Source organism: Ambystoma mexicanum, chromosome 3p (assembly GCF_040938575.1).
Source record: "Ambystoma mexicanum isolate Mex_15411 chromosome 3p, UKY_AmexF1_1, whole genome shotgun sequence".
Taxonomy (NCBI): domain Eukaryota; kingdom Metazoa; phylum Chordata; class Amphibia; order Caudata; family Ambystomatidae; genus Ambystoma; species Ambystoma mexicanum.
Window position 1 is genome coordinate 384,813,120 of NC_090925.1, and position 19,154 is coordinate 384,832,273.

At 48.4% G+C, this 19,154-nt stretch overlaps 1 protein-coding gene across 1 annotated transcript in view; it reads left to right on the top strand.

Moving 5' to 3' along the window:
• The first annotated feature begins 3,177 nt into the window (after positions 1-3,177).
• The window catches only part of CTSZ (cathepsin Z), a 149,588-nt gene continuing 133,611 nt past the window's right edge, over positions 3,178-19,154 (top strand). The window contains exon 1 of the mRNA XM_069651055.1: positions 3,178-3,334. Coding sequence (XP_069507156.1) covers positions 3,213-3,334 — 122 coding nt within the window. The 5' untranslated portion in view covers positions 3,178-3,212. The remainder of the gene's footprint in view (positions 3,335-19,154) is intronic.

Genomic DNA, 19,154 nt, shown 5'->3' on the forward strand with positions numbered 1-19,154 from the left:
CCTCCTCCTCCTCCTCCCTCTACTCCCTGCTCTTCCTCTAACCCTTCTTTGACCACCTCCCCTCCCTCCTTCTCTGCCTTTACCCTGTTCTCCCTAGACAAGGTTTCTAGACAAGTCTGATCTATGAAAGTCTCATCAAAACAGGTTCACCCCTGTTCCTCCAAAACCATCAAGGACCACATTGACACCCTGGCTCCTGCTCTGGCTGATTTCTGCAACCACTCCTTCGCCACTGGAGTCTTCGCCTCCACCCTGAAGCATTCCCTTGTGCACCTCCTTCTTAAGAAACCCTCTGCCGACCCTTCCTGCCCGTCTAACTATCGTTCAATCTCCATCACTCCATTCCTGGCCAAACTCCTGGAAAAGCTGACCATCTCCCAGCTTAGTCTCCACTCTGAATCTGTTGGTTGTCTCCATGACCATCAATCCGGCTTCAGAGCCGCCAGAAGCACGGAAACTGCTCTCCAGAACATCCGTGAAGACCTGCTCTCCAACCTCGATTCCAACTCTCCTCTTACTTGATTTCTCTTCTGCCTTTGACACGGTCAACCATGCCATCCTGCTCAACCATCTTTGTGATAACCTGGGCATCACTGATCAGGCCCTGGCTTGGCTGACCTCCTTCCTCTCTGATCGACCCTCCCAGGTCCAACTTGGGTCCTTCCGCTCCTCTATCTCTACCTGCCGGGTTCCCCAGGGGTCTAACCTCTCTCCCTGACTGTTCAACCAATACCTGGCACTTCTTTCCCACCGCATTGCCTTTCTCTGCCCCAACTTTCAGTGCTATGGGGATGACACTCAGCTCATTGTCAAGCTCCCTTCAGCCACCTCTCCTCCTCCTCTTATCTCTGACAGTCTGTCCGCCATCCAGGAGTGGTGTGCCGCCAATGATCTCTGCCTTAATATCAGTAAGACTGAGATTCTCCTCATCGGCACACCTGCTCCCTCCTTTCCTGTCACTCTCTTGCCGGCCTCTCTTGGCCCTCTTCCTGCTCCCACCTGTGAGGCCAAAAATCTGAGGGTCATCTTCGACTCCACACTTTCCTCCTCTCCTCATATCTCTGATGTCTCTAAGAAGTCACACTACCACCTTCACCTCCGCAGAGGTATTCTTTCTTTCCTCTCCTTCCCCCAGAAGCTCGCTGTCTCCAGAGCTCTGGTTCTCTCCAGACTGGACTACTGCAACAGCCTCTTTCTAAATCTGCTACTCTTCCCCTCTCTGCAACTCAATCCAAACAGGACTGCGAGACTTGTCCTTGGCCTCAAGCACAGGGATCGTATCTCTCCAGGACTGAAATGTGTGCACTGGCTCCCAGTGGCTGCGAGAATTAAGTTCAAAACCCTCTGCATTGTCCACAAGGCCTTCTGGGGCCTGGGGCCTCAATACCTTCAATTCTCCTTTCCTAAATATCTTCCTTCTCGAGCTCTTTGCTCATCCGCCTCCAACTCCCTCAGGGTTAGTTGCTTCTCCAAGCAGCGATTTGGTGGTAGATCTCTTTCTTCTGCAGGGGCCTCCCTCTGGAACAGCCTCCCTGCTTCTCTGAAACTTAAGGAGAACCATCTCCATTTCCAGAAGCACCTCAAGACCTTTCTCTTTGCGTCTGCTTTCTCTCCCCCTCTCCCCTGCTGATCTCCTGGCTGAATCTAAAACTGCACTGGTTACCTGGCTACCCCACCAGTTGCACTCCTGCACTGCCCCCCTGGTAGCCCTTACAACCTGGGTCTCTTTCTGTATCCCTACTGCCCCTACTAGCACTCGACACCTGATGTCTACACTTACCCTTGCACTTGCCACCAGCTGGCTGCACTTTTACTTATTGTCTATTTATTTTGCTGTTATCCTATGTACTGCACTGCCCCCTCACCCCCCCCCCCCCTGCAAGCAGGATCTCAATGTCACCTGGCCTAGTAGGATCTCTGTCTCTGTCTTCCCTCTGTTTCCCCCTCTTGCCTTGCCCTGGGAGGCGCGCCTTGGAAGCAAGATGACACAAAGCAACAGAGGTTCAACCCCTGGGTCCGCGCTTAGTATTCTCTGGGTGTTTAAGCGCGTTATAAATAAGCAACTAAGACAAAAAAAATAATTACACGACGGAAAAACGAATTATTCCTGTAACAGCGCCTCGATGCCCACGGGCTGTGTGAGCGCTTTAAAAATGCAAATAAAATAAAAACACTTGTGTATCCATATCATATCATTCAGAGCTCTCTCCACTGAGGTGGTGAGTTATGGGGCATTGCACTAGTCAGCAGCATTTGTATCAACTTGCGGCCTTTTCTACTCCGGTTTCAACAACATTTGAACCTTGCCGACAAAGAGCATAATAGCTTTTCGTAAGTTACTAGCGGGTTTCAACTTCTTTTCTTTGTTCTGCCATGCAGAAGACAATTCTGTCCAGTGATTATCTGCAACTACACACCTCCTCCCTCCAGTGCTTTACCATCTTGCCACGGAATGAATACACAATTAGGGGGTTGGGGTCATGCACATATCCCCATTATGATCTATGCACCCCCAGCTGCATAGGACAGCTTTTCCCAGCTGTAGGCAAAGGGACCGCCAAACATTTTGAAATGGGCGCGCAAAGCCCCCACGCTTCTTCATCCGGATCTGCCTGAACTGAACCTGACAATATAGCTATACATTGTCATACAATAGGGGCACGTGTCACACGATGGCAGTGCTGGGGTATTTGTTGCAGCAAGTGCAGCATGGTGTCAGAACGTGGGCAAAAGTGGCTGTATCTGGAATATGGCAATATCCTGCCACGAAGTTGCCCCTGGACTAGAATAACTAGAATTGCGCATTTGAAGCTGCTCCTATCTGTAGGTATGCATATGGGGAAGGGGGGGGGGGGGCTCCAAGTCCCACTTGTAAAAGCCAGACCCATTAGCTTTGTCAATGCTTATTTTATGTTTACTCTGAAAACAATTAAAATGGCACCGGAGTACATTGGCCATTAAGTTAACAGTTGTTCTGGGTTTAGTTTGCACAGCATTCTTCTGCCCGTCCTTTTAAAACGTGTTATTTTTTTTTATAAGTAATTGCTGACTTGACAAAAATGGCATTTGAACTGTCTCCTCGCCCCACCTCTGTGAAACCCCCGAAGCCTGTGCGGGTGGCGGGCAGCAGTGGCCGTGACTCACCCGTGTAGGCGGGCCCGGGCGGCCCCGTCTAAGGGACAGGAATCACATGCTTCATTCACTTCCTAAACATGGCCCGGCTTAAGAGCTTGTTGCTGATCGCTTGCCTGCTGTCCTGCGCCTCCGCCGGGCTGTACTTCCTGGAGGGGCAGCACTGCTACAAGCCCGCAGCCAGGAGGCACCCTGGAGTGAGGTACAGCGCCAAGCGGGACGGGGGGGGGGGGGGGTCAAGGGGGTGGGAGAATGCCCTGGGGTCTAGCTCGGCACTCGGGGTAGCACCTGGCATGGAACAATGAGCAAACACATCCATCTGCACGGAACTGAGGGGGGGGAGGGCGGCACCGAGGGACACTCGAGGGTCAGATACACACAGCACTATCTGGGAAGCAGGCCGGACAATACAGTAAGGGGTAACACTCGCGGATAAAGTGCAGTGCTAGGGGAAACCCAGGGAAACACCCAGGTTTCGGGTTCAACACCGAAGGCTGCACCACAGGTTCGGGAACAAAAAACTAAGCCGGGTATCCCCGAGTCCAGCACCTAGGGGGGCCCTCAGACAGAACTGGTGGGATAACTAGAGACCGCGCTGGGTCCAGGACATGACACATACGAGCTGAGACGAGGCACCTTAAGCGCCCCCCAACAAACACCCTGAGATTTAGGCCGTTCACGGAAGGCGGCACACCATGTGTTTATGATTTTAATTAGGTCATCTATTTCTTGCAAAAAAACAGGAGTTATCAGGACTGTAGTGGGCAGAGGCTAGCCAGGGCTCAACCCGAGCAGTCTCCAAATATTGCCACAGAGCTGGGGCGGACTTTCCCGCCTAGATGTCTTCCTTGCAGTAATGTAAATACAAAGACGCGTGACCATACTGCTCTTTGCGCGATGCCACTATCTGTTATGTTTATTTATTTATTTATTTGGATTTATAAAGCGCCCAGAGGCATCGTGGCGCTGTTAAAGGATATTCACTTGGTGCATGTTATACAGGGTATACATTCGGTGCAGGTTATAACATTGTTGCAGGAGTAGATGTATACAGCAGTAAAAAGACATTGTAGCAGAGGTGTTACGGGTCACGGAGGGAAAGCATTAGAGACAATGCATGACATAAGGTGGTCTAGTTGAACAGCTTTGTTTTTAGAGCTTTCCTAAAGGTGGTCTTCTTTTCTTGGACTGAGTGGGAGTGAGTTCCAAGCTTTAGGGGCTAGAACCTCAAAGCTAGAGCCGCCTGCTTTAGCTTTGTTGAATGCAGGGACTGAGAGTTGGTGTGCATATTGGTCACGTTTCAGTCTGTGGGCTGCTGATTGGTGTATTTTTTCCACTAGGTAAGCTGGGGCAGACTGGGCAATGCATCTGTGTGTGATGGTGAGGGCTTTGAATATTATGCGTTCTTTGACCGGGAGCCAATGGGCATCTTTGCGTGCTTGGGAGATGTGCTCTCTCTTGGGTATACTGAGTGTGGCTCTGAGGGCACCGTTTTGTGCGATTTGTAATCTGTTGATGTTATTATTGGAGGTGCCTAGAAGTAGAATGTCGCAGTAGTCAAGTTTTGCACAAGTTGTGGCCCGTGCGATGTTGAGGCAATTTTTTGAGATAGGTATGGTCTCACAGCGTTTATGATTTTTGATGTGAGTGCAGCCGCTGATGAGATGGCGCTGACTTGCCTGTCCATTGATAGGGTGGAGTTCAGATAGACTCCAAGTGTTTTGACTGTGTCTGAGGTTTTAATGATGGTGTCCTCGATTCTGAAAAAACTATAGTTGTCGTCTAATTTTTTTAAGGCTTCCTTGGGGCCTACTAGCAGTATTTCGGTTTTTCCCCATTTAGGCATAGACCATTTGCCGCCATCCATGCCTGGATACGTGCATGTGTGTCTTAGAGTGTCTTGAGGTCATGCTCATAGTTACCGGTTAGAGTTAGGAGAATCTGGGTGTCATCGCATAGTTAGTAAAGGCTATGCCGAAATCTTCTAGGACACAGAATAAGGGGAGGGTGAAGAGGTTGTAGAGGGTGGGGGAGGTGCATGAGCCTTTTGGGACTCCGCAGCTGATAGGTGATGGCTGGGCGGATGCCTGGTCTGAGAAGACTCTCATTGCTCAACCGTGCAGAAAGGAGGTGATCTAGTCGGTGGCTTCTTGGGAGAAGTGTGCTGTGTCGGTGAGGTGTTTGCACAGGATCTTATGGTCGACCAAATCAAAGGTCGCCGAGAGGAGTAGGAGTAGAGAGGTCTTGCCTTTGTCCATGCCTACAAGTAGTTGGTTCTTGAGGTCGAGTAGGGCTGTTTCTGCTATGGCGTGGGCGGAAACCCGATTGCCTTTTTCCAAGAATGTTGTGCGTTTCCAGGTAAGCTTGGATCTGTAGGCATGCAGCCTTATCCAAGATCTTGAGCAGAAACGGCACAGTGGTAATGGGACAGTAGTTGTTTGGGGCGTCCAGATCCAAGGTAGGTTTTTTTTTAACAGCGTTCTTACCCATGCTTCCTTCAGGGCGAGTGGGACAGTGCTGGTGGCGAAGGAGGTATTGATGAACGTAGTTACAAAATGGGCCAAAGCTGGGGCACAGTCTTTGATTATGTTGGCTGGGCAAGTGTCCCCTTTGCATAGAGATGGCTTGGTCTGTTTCATGATTAGAAGGACTTCAGGAACTGTGACTTCCTTGAATGATAAGGGTTTAGGTGTGTTTGTTCTGTGTGCAGTATTATCCTTTATTATGAGGGTGGAAGGCTTAGGAAGTGATGGTGGAATGGTTTTGGGAAGTTTGTCGAATTGGGATTTGATTTTGTTCTGGAGTTTTTTGATTTTATCTAGCATAGCATGTTGGATGTTGTTACACCATGTTGTGTTTTTTTCGGTAGGTTGTGCTGAGGAAGGTGGGATGGTCAGCTCATTGTAAATGGCGAATAGCTCTTTGGATTGAGAGTTGGCTTTTTCAATTCTGTCATTGTAGGTGGCCACTTTAGCTCTAGCGATGGCTTTTTTATATAGTTTTGCAGCTGTGAGGTAGGTGTCTCTTGTGGTAGAGGAGGGATACATTTTGAATAAGGTTTTCAGTTAGATTTGATGATTGCAACACATTATATGAAAGTATGTCATTACAAAGATGTTCATTAGTACATAAGAATCAGGGATTTCTTTCAAAGGATCTATGGGATTGCATGGTGTAGTGACCCATTTAGATGTGAAGTTCTATTTTATAGTTGTATATACAGGAAGAACAATGCTTGTTTGATCACAAAAGAACGTACACACGAAAAGAAATCAGATTTGAAGGGAAGCTGTGAGGTTCTTACAATGGGGTGAGTTTGAGAGACATTCTGACCAGGTTGCGGAGGGGAGCAAATGGATCAGTCACCAGGGACAATACATTAGTAGACCTACGCAGATTAAGGACAATGAACATTGGGCATTAATAAGTGCAGGCAGGCAGTACGGCCAGCTGCGCCTGGGATATGACTGTGAAGGGTGAAGTGGTTGAGTGGAGGCAGAGGAAGCGATGGACAGAGTCAGGTTAGAGGTGAGGGGGAAATGTTAGCTAGAAGCAAATGAGAGGTAGGTTAAGAGGGTAACTCACAGGCACGAGGTAGGCTTTTAGATTGGTTTTGAACAAATCTGTGTGGACTGTTTATCAGATGTCCGGGGGAAGAGAATTCTATGCAAGTGGAGCAAGAAGAGAGAAGGAGCGGAAGTGAGAGGAAGCACAGGGAGAGCGAGGAGCCACAGCGGCAGGTGAGTAGGCAGAACAGAGATTACGAGAAGGCGCATAAAGTTGAATAGAGGAGGATAGATACAGTGGTGCCTTAATGTGGATAGATTTGTGAACCAAGAGAAGACATTCAAATCTGGCCCTGTTTTACATCACCCGCCATCCAGCCTGGTGACAGTATGAGGAAGTAGGTGGGAAGTGATAGTCCTGGTAGCGAAGTTAGTGATCTTGTTGAGAGGACAGAAAGCATAGTTGGGAAGCCCAAAGAGGATCCTATCAAAGTAGTCCAGTTTAGAGAAAACAAGAGTGGTTAAGAGACTCTTGGTGGTGTTGAAAGAAAGGAGATGCCCGATTTGGTTGATGCGAGCTGCTGTTTGAGTTTTGGAGATGTAAGTAGAGAAGGTATCAGAAGGGTCATATATAATGCAGAGATTTCTAGCTAATGAAGAGTAGGGGGAGAGTGTCAGGTGGGAACTGGATAGACAGAGGAAGAGTTGAGAGACAGCTTTTGGTAGAGTTTAACATCAGAGAGTGCAAAGCCATCCGATATTTAACGGCAGTGAGACAGTTTGAAATGTTTGATAGAGAGATCACAGGAGAGTTCAGGAAAGATGATGATTTGGGTGTCGTCCGCAAAGAGTTGCTACGAGAACCCCAAAGGAGGCAATTAGTGACCCAAGAGCAGAGGTGTACAGTGTAAAGAGCAGCAGACCTGAAGACAAAGCCTTGTGGAATACCAACAGTTAAGAGGATGGGTTGAGACTACTAGTCTCTCTCTAAAGGAGACAGAATTGGCGAGATGCAAGGTAGGATTCAATCCAAGCAAGGGCTCAGTTGTGAATCCCAAGAAGAAAGAGTATTAAGGAGATAAGAGTGGAAAAAAAATATATATATATGGGCCATGTACTTTTTTTTGCAAAGTTTGGTGAGGATTCGTCCATGGGAAGCAAAGTTATACGCCACCCAAAAAGTGCTCTTCCTATGGGATTAGCAATTTAACCATAACTACACAGCCACTACCGTGGGCTGTGTATATTTTGGCCAAGATATATTTATTTTGGCCAAGATTTTTAAGTACATTCATTATATTAAATATTTCTAAAGTAAAATGTACTCCCTTTCATTGCATGTATGACAACTCAATTGATTCTTTTAGGTCACTCTTAATTACCTCTAATATAAATATAATTCGCCAGCTACATTCTGAAAATGGGGCTATCATTCGATTTGGGTTGGGTGATGAGCTAACATGCTCATTTTCGGTAGAGAGGGGTCAGACAAGGATGTCTCTTGGGTCCCTGTCTTATTCAATCTCTATATTCAAGAAATCATAGAAGGGTTGCTTAGAGAGTGAAACAATTGTCCCAAAATGGGCCAAGAGAAGTACCCAGCTCTGTTTTATGCAGACAACGCCGTTCTCATATCTACAACCCTTCAAGGCCTAAAAAAAGCAATTGATATTTTCTTAAATAAGTGTAAGGAGATTAGCCTTGAGCTAAATAAAGACAAATCCAAGACCATAGTGTTTAAATCCCCTTCTCCCCCCCCCAAATCAAAATACCTTCAATTAAAATTGGAAGTAAATAGTCAGGTGTTAGAGCAGGTTAAACATTATGACCACTTAGGTCTGAGATTCCAAGACTCTGGGGTTTGGTCTGAACAAATACAAAAATCCTCCATAGTCTTGGAAAAGGTCAGTGGTACCATACTATCTTTCCATGTAAAACATGGTAGTGGGGCTATTTCCCCCAGCACAAGGCCTTTTCATCAAACAGGCCCTTCCCGCCACCACCTATGGCTCTGAGCTCTGGGGCTACTGTGATACTTCTAAATTCAGTACTTTTGAGCACAAGTTCTTAAAGAAGCGTTTAATGTTACCTTCCAGTGCCCCCTCAGCTTTGATCTACCTAGAACTAGACATAGTCCTGGCCGCTCCACTGATTCGTGCAAGAACAGCCTTTTTCTGGGCCAGATTATGGCATCAACGTGGCTTGGAAACCTGTCAGGCGGCACTGTTGCACTTCCTCATTTTGGAGGGAGGAAAAAGTGTATAATGGATCTCTAAAGGAAAGAATGTTCTCCAGGATCTGGATGCCACATCTCTATGGCTAACCGTGATGGCCTCCTTGACGTCTTCTTCTATATTGAATCTGAAGCGTACTTTAAAGTCCAGGTGTAGCAAATCTCTTGTGATCAATGCCACCCGTCTAAAGATAGGTCTTGGCTATATTGAGCACAGGATGGGTTCAGGCTTCAAATTTGATCATGATGTTATTTTTCCACCATTTAGATTGGGCAATGTTCCGGTCGCCGCTTTTACTAGAAAAGCTGCAGGTATCCAATAGAAATGCATGCCACCTTTGCGGGGCTGCAAGTGAGACAGTTGCTCACTATCTGTCGATTTGTAATGGTCTTACCAATTTGAGGCAAAAGTAAAGCAGATTCTGAGAGAGGCAGGGCTTAGTCTGACAGCAGTGGATTCTGAGAGAGGCAGGGCTTAGTCTGACAGCAGTGGATTCTGAGAGAGGCAGGGCTTAGTCTGACAGCAGTGGATTCTGAGAGAGGCAGGGCTTAGTCTGACAGCAGTGGATTCTGAGAGAGGCAGGGCTTAGTCTGACAGCAGTGGATTCTGAGAGAGGCAGGGCTTAGTCTGACAGCAGTGGATTCTGAGAGAGGCAGGGCTTAGTCTGACAGCAGTGGATTCTGAGAGAGGCAGGGCTTAGTCTGACAGCAGTGGATTCTGAGAGAGGCAGGGCTTAGTCTGACAGCAGTGGGCACAAGATTTCTGAGCCAGTGTGCCGACCTGCCTCTAATCTTTGCAACTACACGTTTTGTACACAGGGCTTGGCTACTATGGAGGAGGAGTCAGGGGTTGACACGAAGAAATGCCATAGTTAGCTGAAGTGGGCGAGGCTGCGAGTTCTACTCTCCTCGTCCGACACTGCTACTTTTCAGGTCCTGAGTTACCTTCCCCCGAGGGTTTATTTAGCCCTAGGAATATGATTTACTTTTAAACTTCTTCTTCTGATTTCAGCTTGATTGTTTTTAATGGGTCCCTTGTACCACTGTATATTTTCTTCCTTTTAGGTCACCCATAGCGCAATTGTGACTGGATTGTATGTGTCGGGGTAATTTTTTATTATATGTTGTTGCATTTATATATGTACTTTTATGGCTCTTCTGCCGAAATAAGGTTTCAGTGATGATTAATGACCTCTTGTAAAGGCTTTGGGATTTGAGGGGGAGGGGGGCTTTTTTAGACCCCAGGCCCAAACAATGTGCATCACAGCGCGCAAGAGGGCCCCTGCCACCCACCTCGATTTCTTATTCCACTTAAAGCACTGGGGGGGGGGGGTATGCAGCTTATATTACAATACCATGTGAGTAAGACACAGGTGGATAAACTGATTTGCCCAGGGTCACACACTTGAGAACAGTTCCACAGACTTGATACTATATTTTGTCAGGTCTAATTGGCACAAACTTGTTTAATGAGTGAATTGTAAAAATACGCTGTTTAAATGAGATTATTTATAAAGAACACAAATCCTAATACAAGAATTTAAACCCCAGTTAAAGTATATTAGGCAAAAGGTGTATAATGTTATGGCAGTGAAGGGCAGCTTCGTCCAGTCAAACAAAGTTTTGTATACATTATACTTGCAATATAGCTCACAGAGCTAAGAGTTCTTTAATGCTAGTGGTGTCCCAGAGGACACAGGTTTGAAACCAGTTTTGTATGCAACGGGAAACAATCAAACGCGATAGTTTCCCGTTGCATACAAAACATTTTTCAGCAACTCAGAAATCTGGGAGATAGCCCGCTGTCTCCCGGAGACCTGGAAAATGTCTGGGAAATCCGTAGTCTCGGGGCCAAACCCGGAAGGGAGGCAGCTATGGTACAGTAATGAACAGAGGGTGCACTCGGGGTGTGGGGGGGGGGGGGGGGGGATCTAGTGCAGTACTGGTGGCAATAGCAGAGAGGGTCACCCAAGTGCAGGGCGTGGTATAGAGGTGGGCAAGCCTGAATTTCAAAGCTGATGAAGGCATCTATGGGGCAAAAAGAGCACCTAAACCCAGTACCCAAACGTCAGATACAGCGCTGCAGGTGAATTCGGTGGTCAGAGCACTGATTTGATGACCAGTGATTGCGCACACCTCTGGCAAGATGGGCAGCGGGCCGGTACAAAACTGAGCAAGCACCCAGTCAGTGACGCAAGTAAGGGGAGGACACCACGGGTGTAGCTGGACCAGAAGATGGTTGGGTTTTAATAAAGCACTTCCTAATAGTAATGTACTTCTGTCAGCGCCCTCCAATCTCCCAAAAACCCCTCATTGCAGGGGTCTGCAACTGCTGGCTCTCCAGCTATTGTGGACATCTGGAGAGCTGCAGGTTGCCGATCGACCTCGCCCTTCACCTTAAGCGCGTTAAATAACAAAACCGTACACGTGCATCTTCAGATTGGCTTTCTTTGTTGGATCAAGCAAAAGCACCACGACCTCAAAATCTCTGTTTTTCAGTACGGCTGCTAATGGGTAACAGGGATGCGATGGTGCGCCCATTGGCTGTGTCCTGGTAACCACTGGAAGATGGCGGACCAGAAATTGCCAGGCCGTGGAGGAAGCGCGCACGCCGATTCAGACCATCCCCAGAACGGTTCCTCTTTTTATTACAAGATTTTTCCTAACCATCCATTTGGTTTCATAAGGGCGTTCGCCGATAAACTAAAAGAGAAGAGGAAGCTGGTTGCCATGCTTCGTTCACTTCCTCTGTAGTCTGCTGCCACTGCATTTTTAAAGAGGAAGTGGTGGGAGCCACCACTGCCGACGTCATCACTATGCTGCCCCGCTTTCTGTTCCGTCTAGACCAGGTGGTCTGACAACGTGGCTTCCAGAGGATGTCCTCTACAACTCCCATCAGCCCTAGTCAGTATAATCAATTGTGTGGGGTCATTGGAGTCATATTCGAAAACAATGGTTGCAGATTCCTGGTGTAGGTTGTAGGCATCGCAGCGTTACACGTGTGGGATTTTTTTGGACAAAAGGGAAACCGTATTACAAGAACAGGGACCAATCGCCACTGATAAATAAGCAACCCCCTATTGCCAGCTTATTTGCATAATGCTATAATTCACCCTAGGTTGAATTTAAGCAGATGGTAAAACCACAGCATTCGGTCTACTACCCTTTCTCAACATTCCTGGCCCCTATTAAGTTGGGGTTGTTAAAGGTTTTCTAGGTAAGGATAGCTTGATTAATTTTATTTTAAATAGTTCTTAAGCACAGACATTGCCAGAATTCGTCTCTAGTGTTAGGTGGGACCCTCCTGTGTGCAGTGCCCCTTTAAGGGGATGTGTTTCCCGTATGTGTATTGCCCCTTTAAGATGGGCCATGACTGTGTCATGGCCCAAGTTAATAAAAGGAGCCCCTGCAGGCACGTGAAGCAGAGCGGCTGCAGACTCCCAAAGAGGAACGACTGAGTCTGTATCTCCTTACTGATGTAGGCCGCAGGCCTACACGTGGAGGCCCAGGCCTACACGTGGAGGCCCAGGCCTGCATGCCCGGATGCAGTGGGACCCGCCTGCCACGATGGTGGCTGAGGTCCGCACGGTCCGGGTCCTGACAGGCTGTGCCCCACCCGTATGGCACTGATGTCCATAGCGCCGAGGGGCCTGCCCGATGTCCAGGGCAGGCCCCAACCCCCACACATAGTAGGCCTGTGATGTGCTTGAAGGTAGAGCACCCAGGCGACGAGGACCACAAGTCCACGTGGCCCCCCTGCTGCCAGTGAGTGGTGGGGGGGAGGAGTGTTTGACCCCGCCGCGGCGTGGGCGATGTAGGCCCGGGCTGCCCTGCGGTGAGGTGCACACCCCACGGCGTTCCGCCGCAAAGAGAAGATATGTTCAGCGAGGGAGGAGCAGCGGCTCAGTGCCCTTGTGGGGAGGTGCAGGGGAACCCTGACGTGCTTCGCCCCGGCAGCCGCCCTCAGTAATGGGGGTGCTTGTGCAGCCGGGATTGGAGCATGGTGGCCCCCCCCTGCGGTGTCTGCTTCAGGGATGAAGAGGTGAGCAGCCGATGCCGTGAAGGAGGAGGACAGCGAGTTGTCCTGCCCGGGCCCCGGAGAGAAGAAGAAGATGGGTGCGGGCCATCCCGGTGTCTTTTTTTTCCCCTGGCTGTGGCCCTCAGAAAAGAGGGTGCTCGTGCGGCCGGGGTGGGAGCCGTCACGCCCCTGCCCCATCGGCGGTGATGGGGAGAAGCGGACAGTGATTCCTGGCGGCATCCGCCCGGCGCGTCTGCCAATGCATTAGAGGAGAAAGTATCCCCACCCCCTGAGAAGAAATTGAGCGACTAATGCCGCAAGAAAAAAGGGAGGCAGCCGGCCAGCAGACCCATAGCAGCCGCAAAGAAGGAGCCAGCCCAGCCCTTGCGGCACCCGCCGCCTACATGCCTGGATGCCGTGGGACTCGCCTGCAACGATGGTGGCCGAGGTCCGCACGGTCCGGGTCCTGGCAGGCTGTGCCCCAGCCTTATGGCGCTGATATCTCTGGGCAAATTCTGTAGGTGCCGACTTTTACTGAGTGCCCTGTTCCTGTCTGGATTAAGCTATACTCTCTTGCTGAGTTCGGAAAGACCTGTTTATAATGAGTTGGCCTTAATCTACACCATGTTGACATAGATGTCATTGCTTTTGTAAATCCAAAAGCTGCAATATTTTCCATAGGCTGGTAAACAATGATGTCCTTTTCTGTCTCTGCGTGGCCTGCATCACACTAAGCCAATACTAAAAGACCTTTCTAGAATACAAACATATGGGAGCCCAAAACAACGTGGACCTGACCTGACTGATAAGTTTCAATTGGGAAGTTGTCCTTCCTTAGCAGTCATGATAGAACACCCCAAAATAGTTTATACAACAATGACCGCATGCAAAATATACATTACTGGCCATCGTTACAAACATTTTGCATATAGAGGAAAACACAAAGGCCTTCTGCCAATTGCAGGCAGGGGGGAAGAAAATATAGATGGAATCAATGCTGCTTGAACCAAACGTTTTAAAATTCCTCTCAAAATGCCAATAGTCGGTAACCCTAAAGCTGTGGAGAAACTGTTCCCATTCACAAGGACTGAGGCTCAAGAGGCCACTGAGAAATGTGCCCATTTGACTCTAAATTCTCAATCGTCTTTGGTTTTATAACCAGTGACTAGAAAATCAGTTACATTAGGCTTTTTAAAAAGGTATTTATTCTGCCTCAGAGAGATTTATATGGTCAAAACAGCATTTTCATAGCGGCTTATGGGGGCATAAGGTTTAAGTTACTTACCTCTAACTATTGTTCTCCAGCATGAGTCTGGCATGGATTCACATGCTCATGAATAATCGTAGTCATCAGTCTGGGAATCCTCAGAAAAAGAAAAAACGGTTTCCCTTTCACTTAAAAACTGTATTTCTCCTCTAAACAAATCCCTGTCCTATGAGAATACTGCCCCATCCAATGACAGTCCTCTCCCTAAGCCCCGCCTCTGGCAGCCTTCTTCAGCTTTGGTAGCACGTAAAGTGGCAGTATGACCAAGAAGAGCCGCAGAGGAGCCAGAGGGAGGGTTTGCAGGTGAATCCATGCCAGACTCATGCTGGAGAACAATAGTTACAGGCAAGTAACTTGTTCCTTCTCCAGCATGGGTTCTGGCATGGATTCACATGCTCATGAATAACAAATACATAGTAGTACAACATTACACAACCACGGGAGGTGGCAAGGCTCAAAAGAAGTAATCAACTCTTACCTCTGGAATAGACACACCTCAAGCAAACAGGTTGCGTAGCATTGCTTGGCCAACTCTGTACTCCTCCCTGGAATCCCTGTCGATGCAGTAGAACTTCATGAAGGTGTGCTTGGACCTCCATGTAGCAGCTCTGCAGATGTCCAGCAGGGGCACAGCAGACAGGAACGCAGTCATCGCATTGATCGCTATGGTAGAGTGGGCTCGCGGACATCCAGGCAGCGGTCGGCTCGCCAACTGATGACAGTGCGTGATGCAGCCATAGAGCCACATTGAAATGGAAGTCTTGGACAAGGCCATCCCATGGTTCACAGGACCAAAATTCACAAACAGTTGTGAAGACTACCAAAAACTCTTCGTCCGTGTCATGTAGAGCTTCAGGGCACGTGCAACATCCAAGTGCAAGGCCTTTTCCGCCAGCGACAAAGGTTTTGGGAAGAAGACTGGCAACATCAAAGGCTTGTTGAGGTAAAATTCCGACAGAACCTTCGGCATTAACGAAGGGTGGGTACGCAGTACCACCCTTGATTTGTGGAAAGCCAGGTATGGTTGCTTACAGGATAGGGCCTGGATCTCACCTACGCGTCTCGCAGAGGTGATGGCCACAAAGATAAGCCGTCTTCCACAAGAGGAACTTGAGTGGTGCTGATGCATAGGTTCGAAGGGGCCTCCCCATGACCCTCGTCAGAACCATGTTGAGTTCCCACACCGGGGCAGGAGGATCTGAGTGAAATTACCAAATACAAAAGTCCGACCTCTGTTTTTTTTTCATGCAAATATATATGTGGGGGGAGACCCACCATGCCCCCACCACCTTACCCATATACATTTTTATTCACTTTACCCCCCACATATATATATATATATATATATATATATATATATATATATATATATATATATATATATGTGGAAAATTGGGGGTCGAACTTTTGGTATTGGGTAATTTCGTACAATACCGGGGCAGGAGCCTTCACCGGCGGAAAAGATTGGAAAAGTCTTTTGAAAAACTCCCTGACAAGTCTTTGGGACCAGAGCGAGGATCTTCCTGGCGGATCTGGTGTAGCGGGAGATAGCCACCAGAGCACCTTGATGGAGGCGTGCGCCAGTCTAGCTTTTGCCAAGGATAGCACGTATGGAAGTATATGTGGAGCCGTGACCCTCAGAGGGGTCATCTTCTGCGACCAGCACCATGTAGCTTATGGGCGTAGCACTTTAAGGTCAAACTTGGTGAGGACCTCCTTGCAGTCCGCTGGCAACTCAACCTCCAAACTCTAAGCTATTGTGTTGTGCCTTATGGTCGTATCTAGACCACACTACTGTGTTGTGCCTTATGGTCGCATAGTGACCACACTACTGTGTTGTGCCTTATGGTCGTATCTAGACCACACTACTGTGTTGTGCCTTATGGTCGTATCTAGACCACACTATTGTGTTGTGCCTTATGGTCGTATCTAGACCACACTACTGTGTTGTGCCTTATGGTCGCATAGTGACCACACTACTGTGTTGTGCCTTATGGTCATATCTAGACCACACTATTGTGTTGTGCCTTATGGTCGTATCTAGACCACACTACTGTGTTGTGCCTTATGGTCGCATAGTGACCACACTACTGTGTTGTGCCTTATGGTCATATCTAGACCACACTATTGTGTTGTGCCTTATGGTCGTATCTAGACCACACTATTGTGTTGTGCCTTATGGTCGCATACTGTGCCCTGATTTTGCTGCCCACATTGCATTCTGTTTCTAGTTGTGCCATGTTGAACGATACCCTCGCCATGCCTCAACAATCCACCAGCTCACCAGCTGCCCCACTGGCATTCCTCTCCAACATTCCTCCCACCTACTTCCTACCATCATTCTTCACTGAAAGCATCCCCACAGCACGTCATCCTCCACCCAGCATAACTTCCTACACCAGACCCATCCACACCAGGAACCAACTCCTAGGTCTCCGTTCTAGATACCCTAGACTCACCCACCAAGCACCTCCCACCACTCTTAACACGCCTAACACGCCATCCCTTACAGTCAAAACACCCTTACCTAAACCCACCATGCCGCACCCCATCCCGGCGACACCACTCAACACCACCCCTACCTCGGCCCAACACACACACAACCTACAGTGTGCCCTCATAAACGCCAGATCCATCCCTGCCCATGCCATTGAAATTCACGAACTCCTAATTAGCTTGGACCTCGACATCTTAGCCATCACCGAGACATGGCTGCACAGCGCTGCAGGGCCAGCCCTCAACCTTACTATCCCACAGGGGTACGCCATTATCCGGCAAGACCGCCTCTCCTCAGTAGGTGGTGGGGTAGCATTCATCCTGAAAGACCACCTCGAGGCCAGACAAATCACCTCCAATCTAGGTGACAACATAGACTCTCTAGCTATAAAAATTGCCCTCTCCCCTAACTCCACCATCACCTTCAACCTAGTCTACCGCCCGCCCGGCCCCCTAACAGAGTTCCATGAGAACCTTGTACACCGCCTAACAGAAAACCTAAAACTCACCTCCAAAAGCATCCTTCTAGGTGACCTTAACCTGGGGTATAACGATAAAAAGGACAAGCCTGCTAAATCTCTTGCACTAGCCTTAAAAGAACTAGGCTTCGACCAAAAAATAACCTCACCCACACACAACAAAGGCCGTATCCTGGACTGGATAGCTGACCACAACTGTCACGTCGACATTAGCTCCATCACCCCGACTCCTTGGTCAGATCACCACCTCATTCACTTCTTTATTCCCGCTGTATCTAACACAAACAAACCTAACCCCATCCCCCCAGCACTGGCAAGATGTGTAAAAAATCTCACTAAAGATAAAATTACACCCCACCTTCACATCCTCTCCACAGACCTCAAGTCATCTGACCCGTCAGAATTAGCAGATATCTACAAGAGCACCATAAGCACCGCCATTGACGCCATTGCCCCCTTGCAGACCAAAAAAGCCAAAACTATCAAACACTCAAATACCTGGTTCTCCACTGAACTCAAAGAACTCCGCTCACAGAAAAGAAAAGCTCTAAACTCCTGGCAGAAATCGCCTTCCCCAGCCACCCTATCCTCCTACAAAAAAATCACTGCCCAATACAAAAAAGCCATAATCACAGCTAAATCAGTCTCTTATAATGATAGAATTGCTAATGCAAGCTCCGAATCCAAAGAACTCTTCGCCATTTTCAACGAACTCACCACACCGGCCACCAAATCACAAGACATTGTTAAAGACCAAATCTGGTGCAACTCCATACAATCTGCCTTGTTAAATAAAATTGAACTCCTACAAACAAAAATTAAGGAGCACCACAAAAACCTATCACTGCACCTCAAATCTCCCACCACCACGAGCCACATGCCCACCCCTAGTTCGGGAACCACATCCACCAAAGCCCCCACTACCCCGTTCAAATTCAGGGAAGTCACAGAACACGAAGTTATTGAGATAATGAACAAGATCAAACCATCCAATTGTAAAGGAGACCCCTGCCCCGCCAGCCTGATCAAAGACTGCACTGAAACACTCGCCCCTTTCCTTAAATCATTCATTAATGCCTCTTTCAAAACCAACACTGTCCCTGACAGTCTAAAAGAAGCTTGGGTGCGCCCGCTTCTAAAAAAAACCACCCTCGACCCTGAAGTAGCTACCAACTACAGGCCCATCACCACTGTGCCTTTCCTGCTCAAGATACTGGATAAAATGGCCTACACACAAATCCAGGATTATCTCGAAACCAACCATATCCTAGGAAAAAGACAGTCAGGCTTCCGACCAGGTCACGGAACTGAGTCAGCCCTACTTGATCTGAAAATACAGCTTGCTGACACTATGGATAAAGGCAAACCGGCACTCCTTCTCCTACTGGATCTATCTGCCGCCTTTGACCTTGTCAACCACGATATCCTAGGCATGCACCTAAAAAATGAAGCACACTTCTCCCCGGAAGCCATTGCATGGGTGGCCTCATTCCTAAATGGCAGACTCATGAAAGTCTTCTCAGACACTGCCTCGGCAACCCCTACCACCATCCACTGCGGCGTCCCACAAGGCTCCTGCACCGCCCCCACTCTCTACAATATATTCACCCTTCCTCTCTTCAATGACCTCGACTGTCGTAACATAGCGTATACCAACTACGCAGACGATACGCAGGTACTACTCCCTCTAACTGGGACCTACGAAGAAGATGCGACAGCATTAACCAAAATCTACACAGCCATCCAAACCTGGATGGCGGCCAACGGCCTCTGCCTAAACGGGGACAAAACCGAAATCCTCATAGTAGGGACCAATGAAATTCTCAACAAACTCCCCCCCAATACAAATCCTTCAACATCGACAACTCCACCATCTCAGTCTCCAAGACTGTTAAAACCTTAGGCGTTCACCTAGATGCCTCACTATCTATGTCTCGCCAGGTCAACGCCATAGCCTCTTCCTCGGCACTTACCACCAAGATGATAAATGCTGTCAAGCCTTTTCTCTCCGCCAAAAACTGCC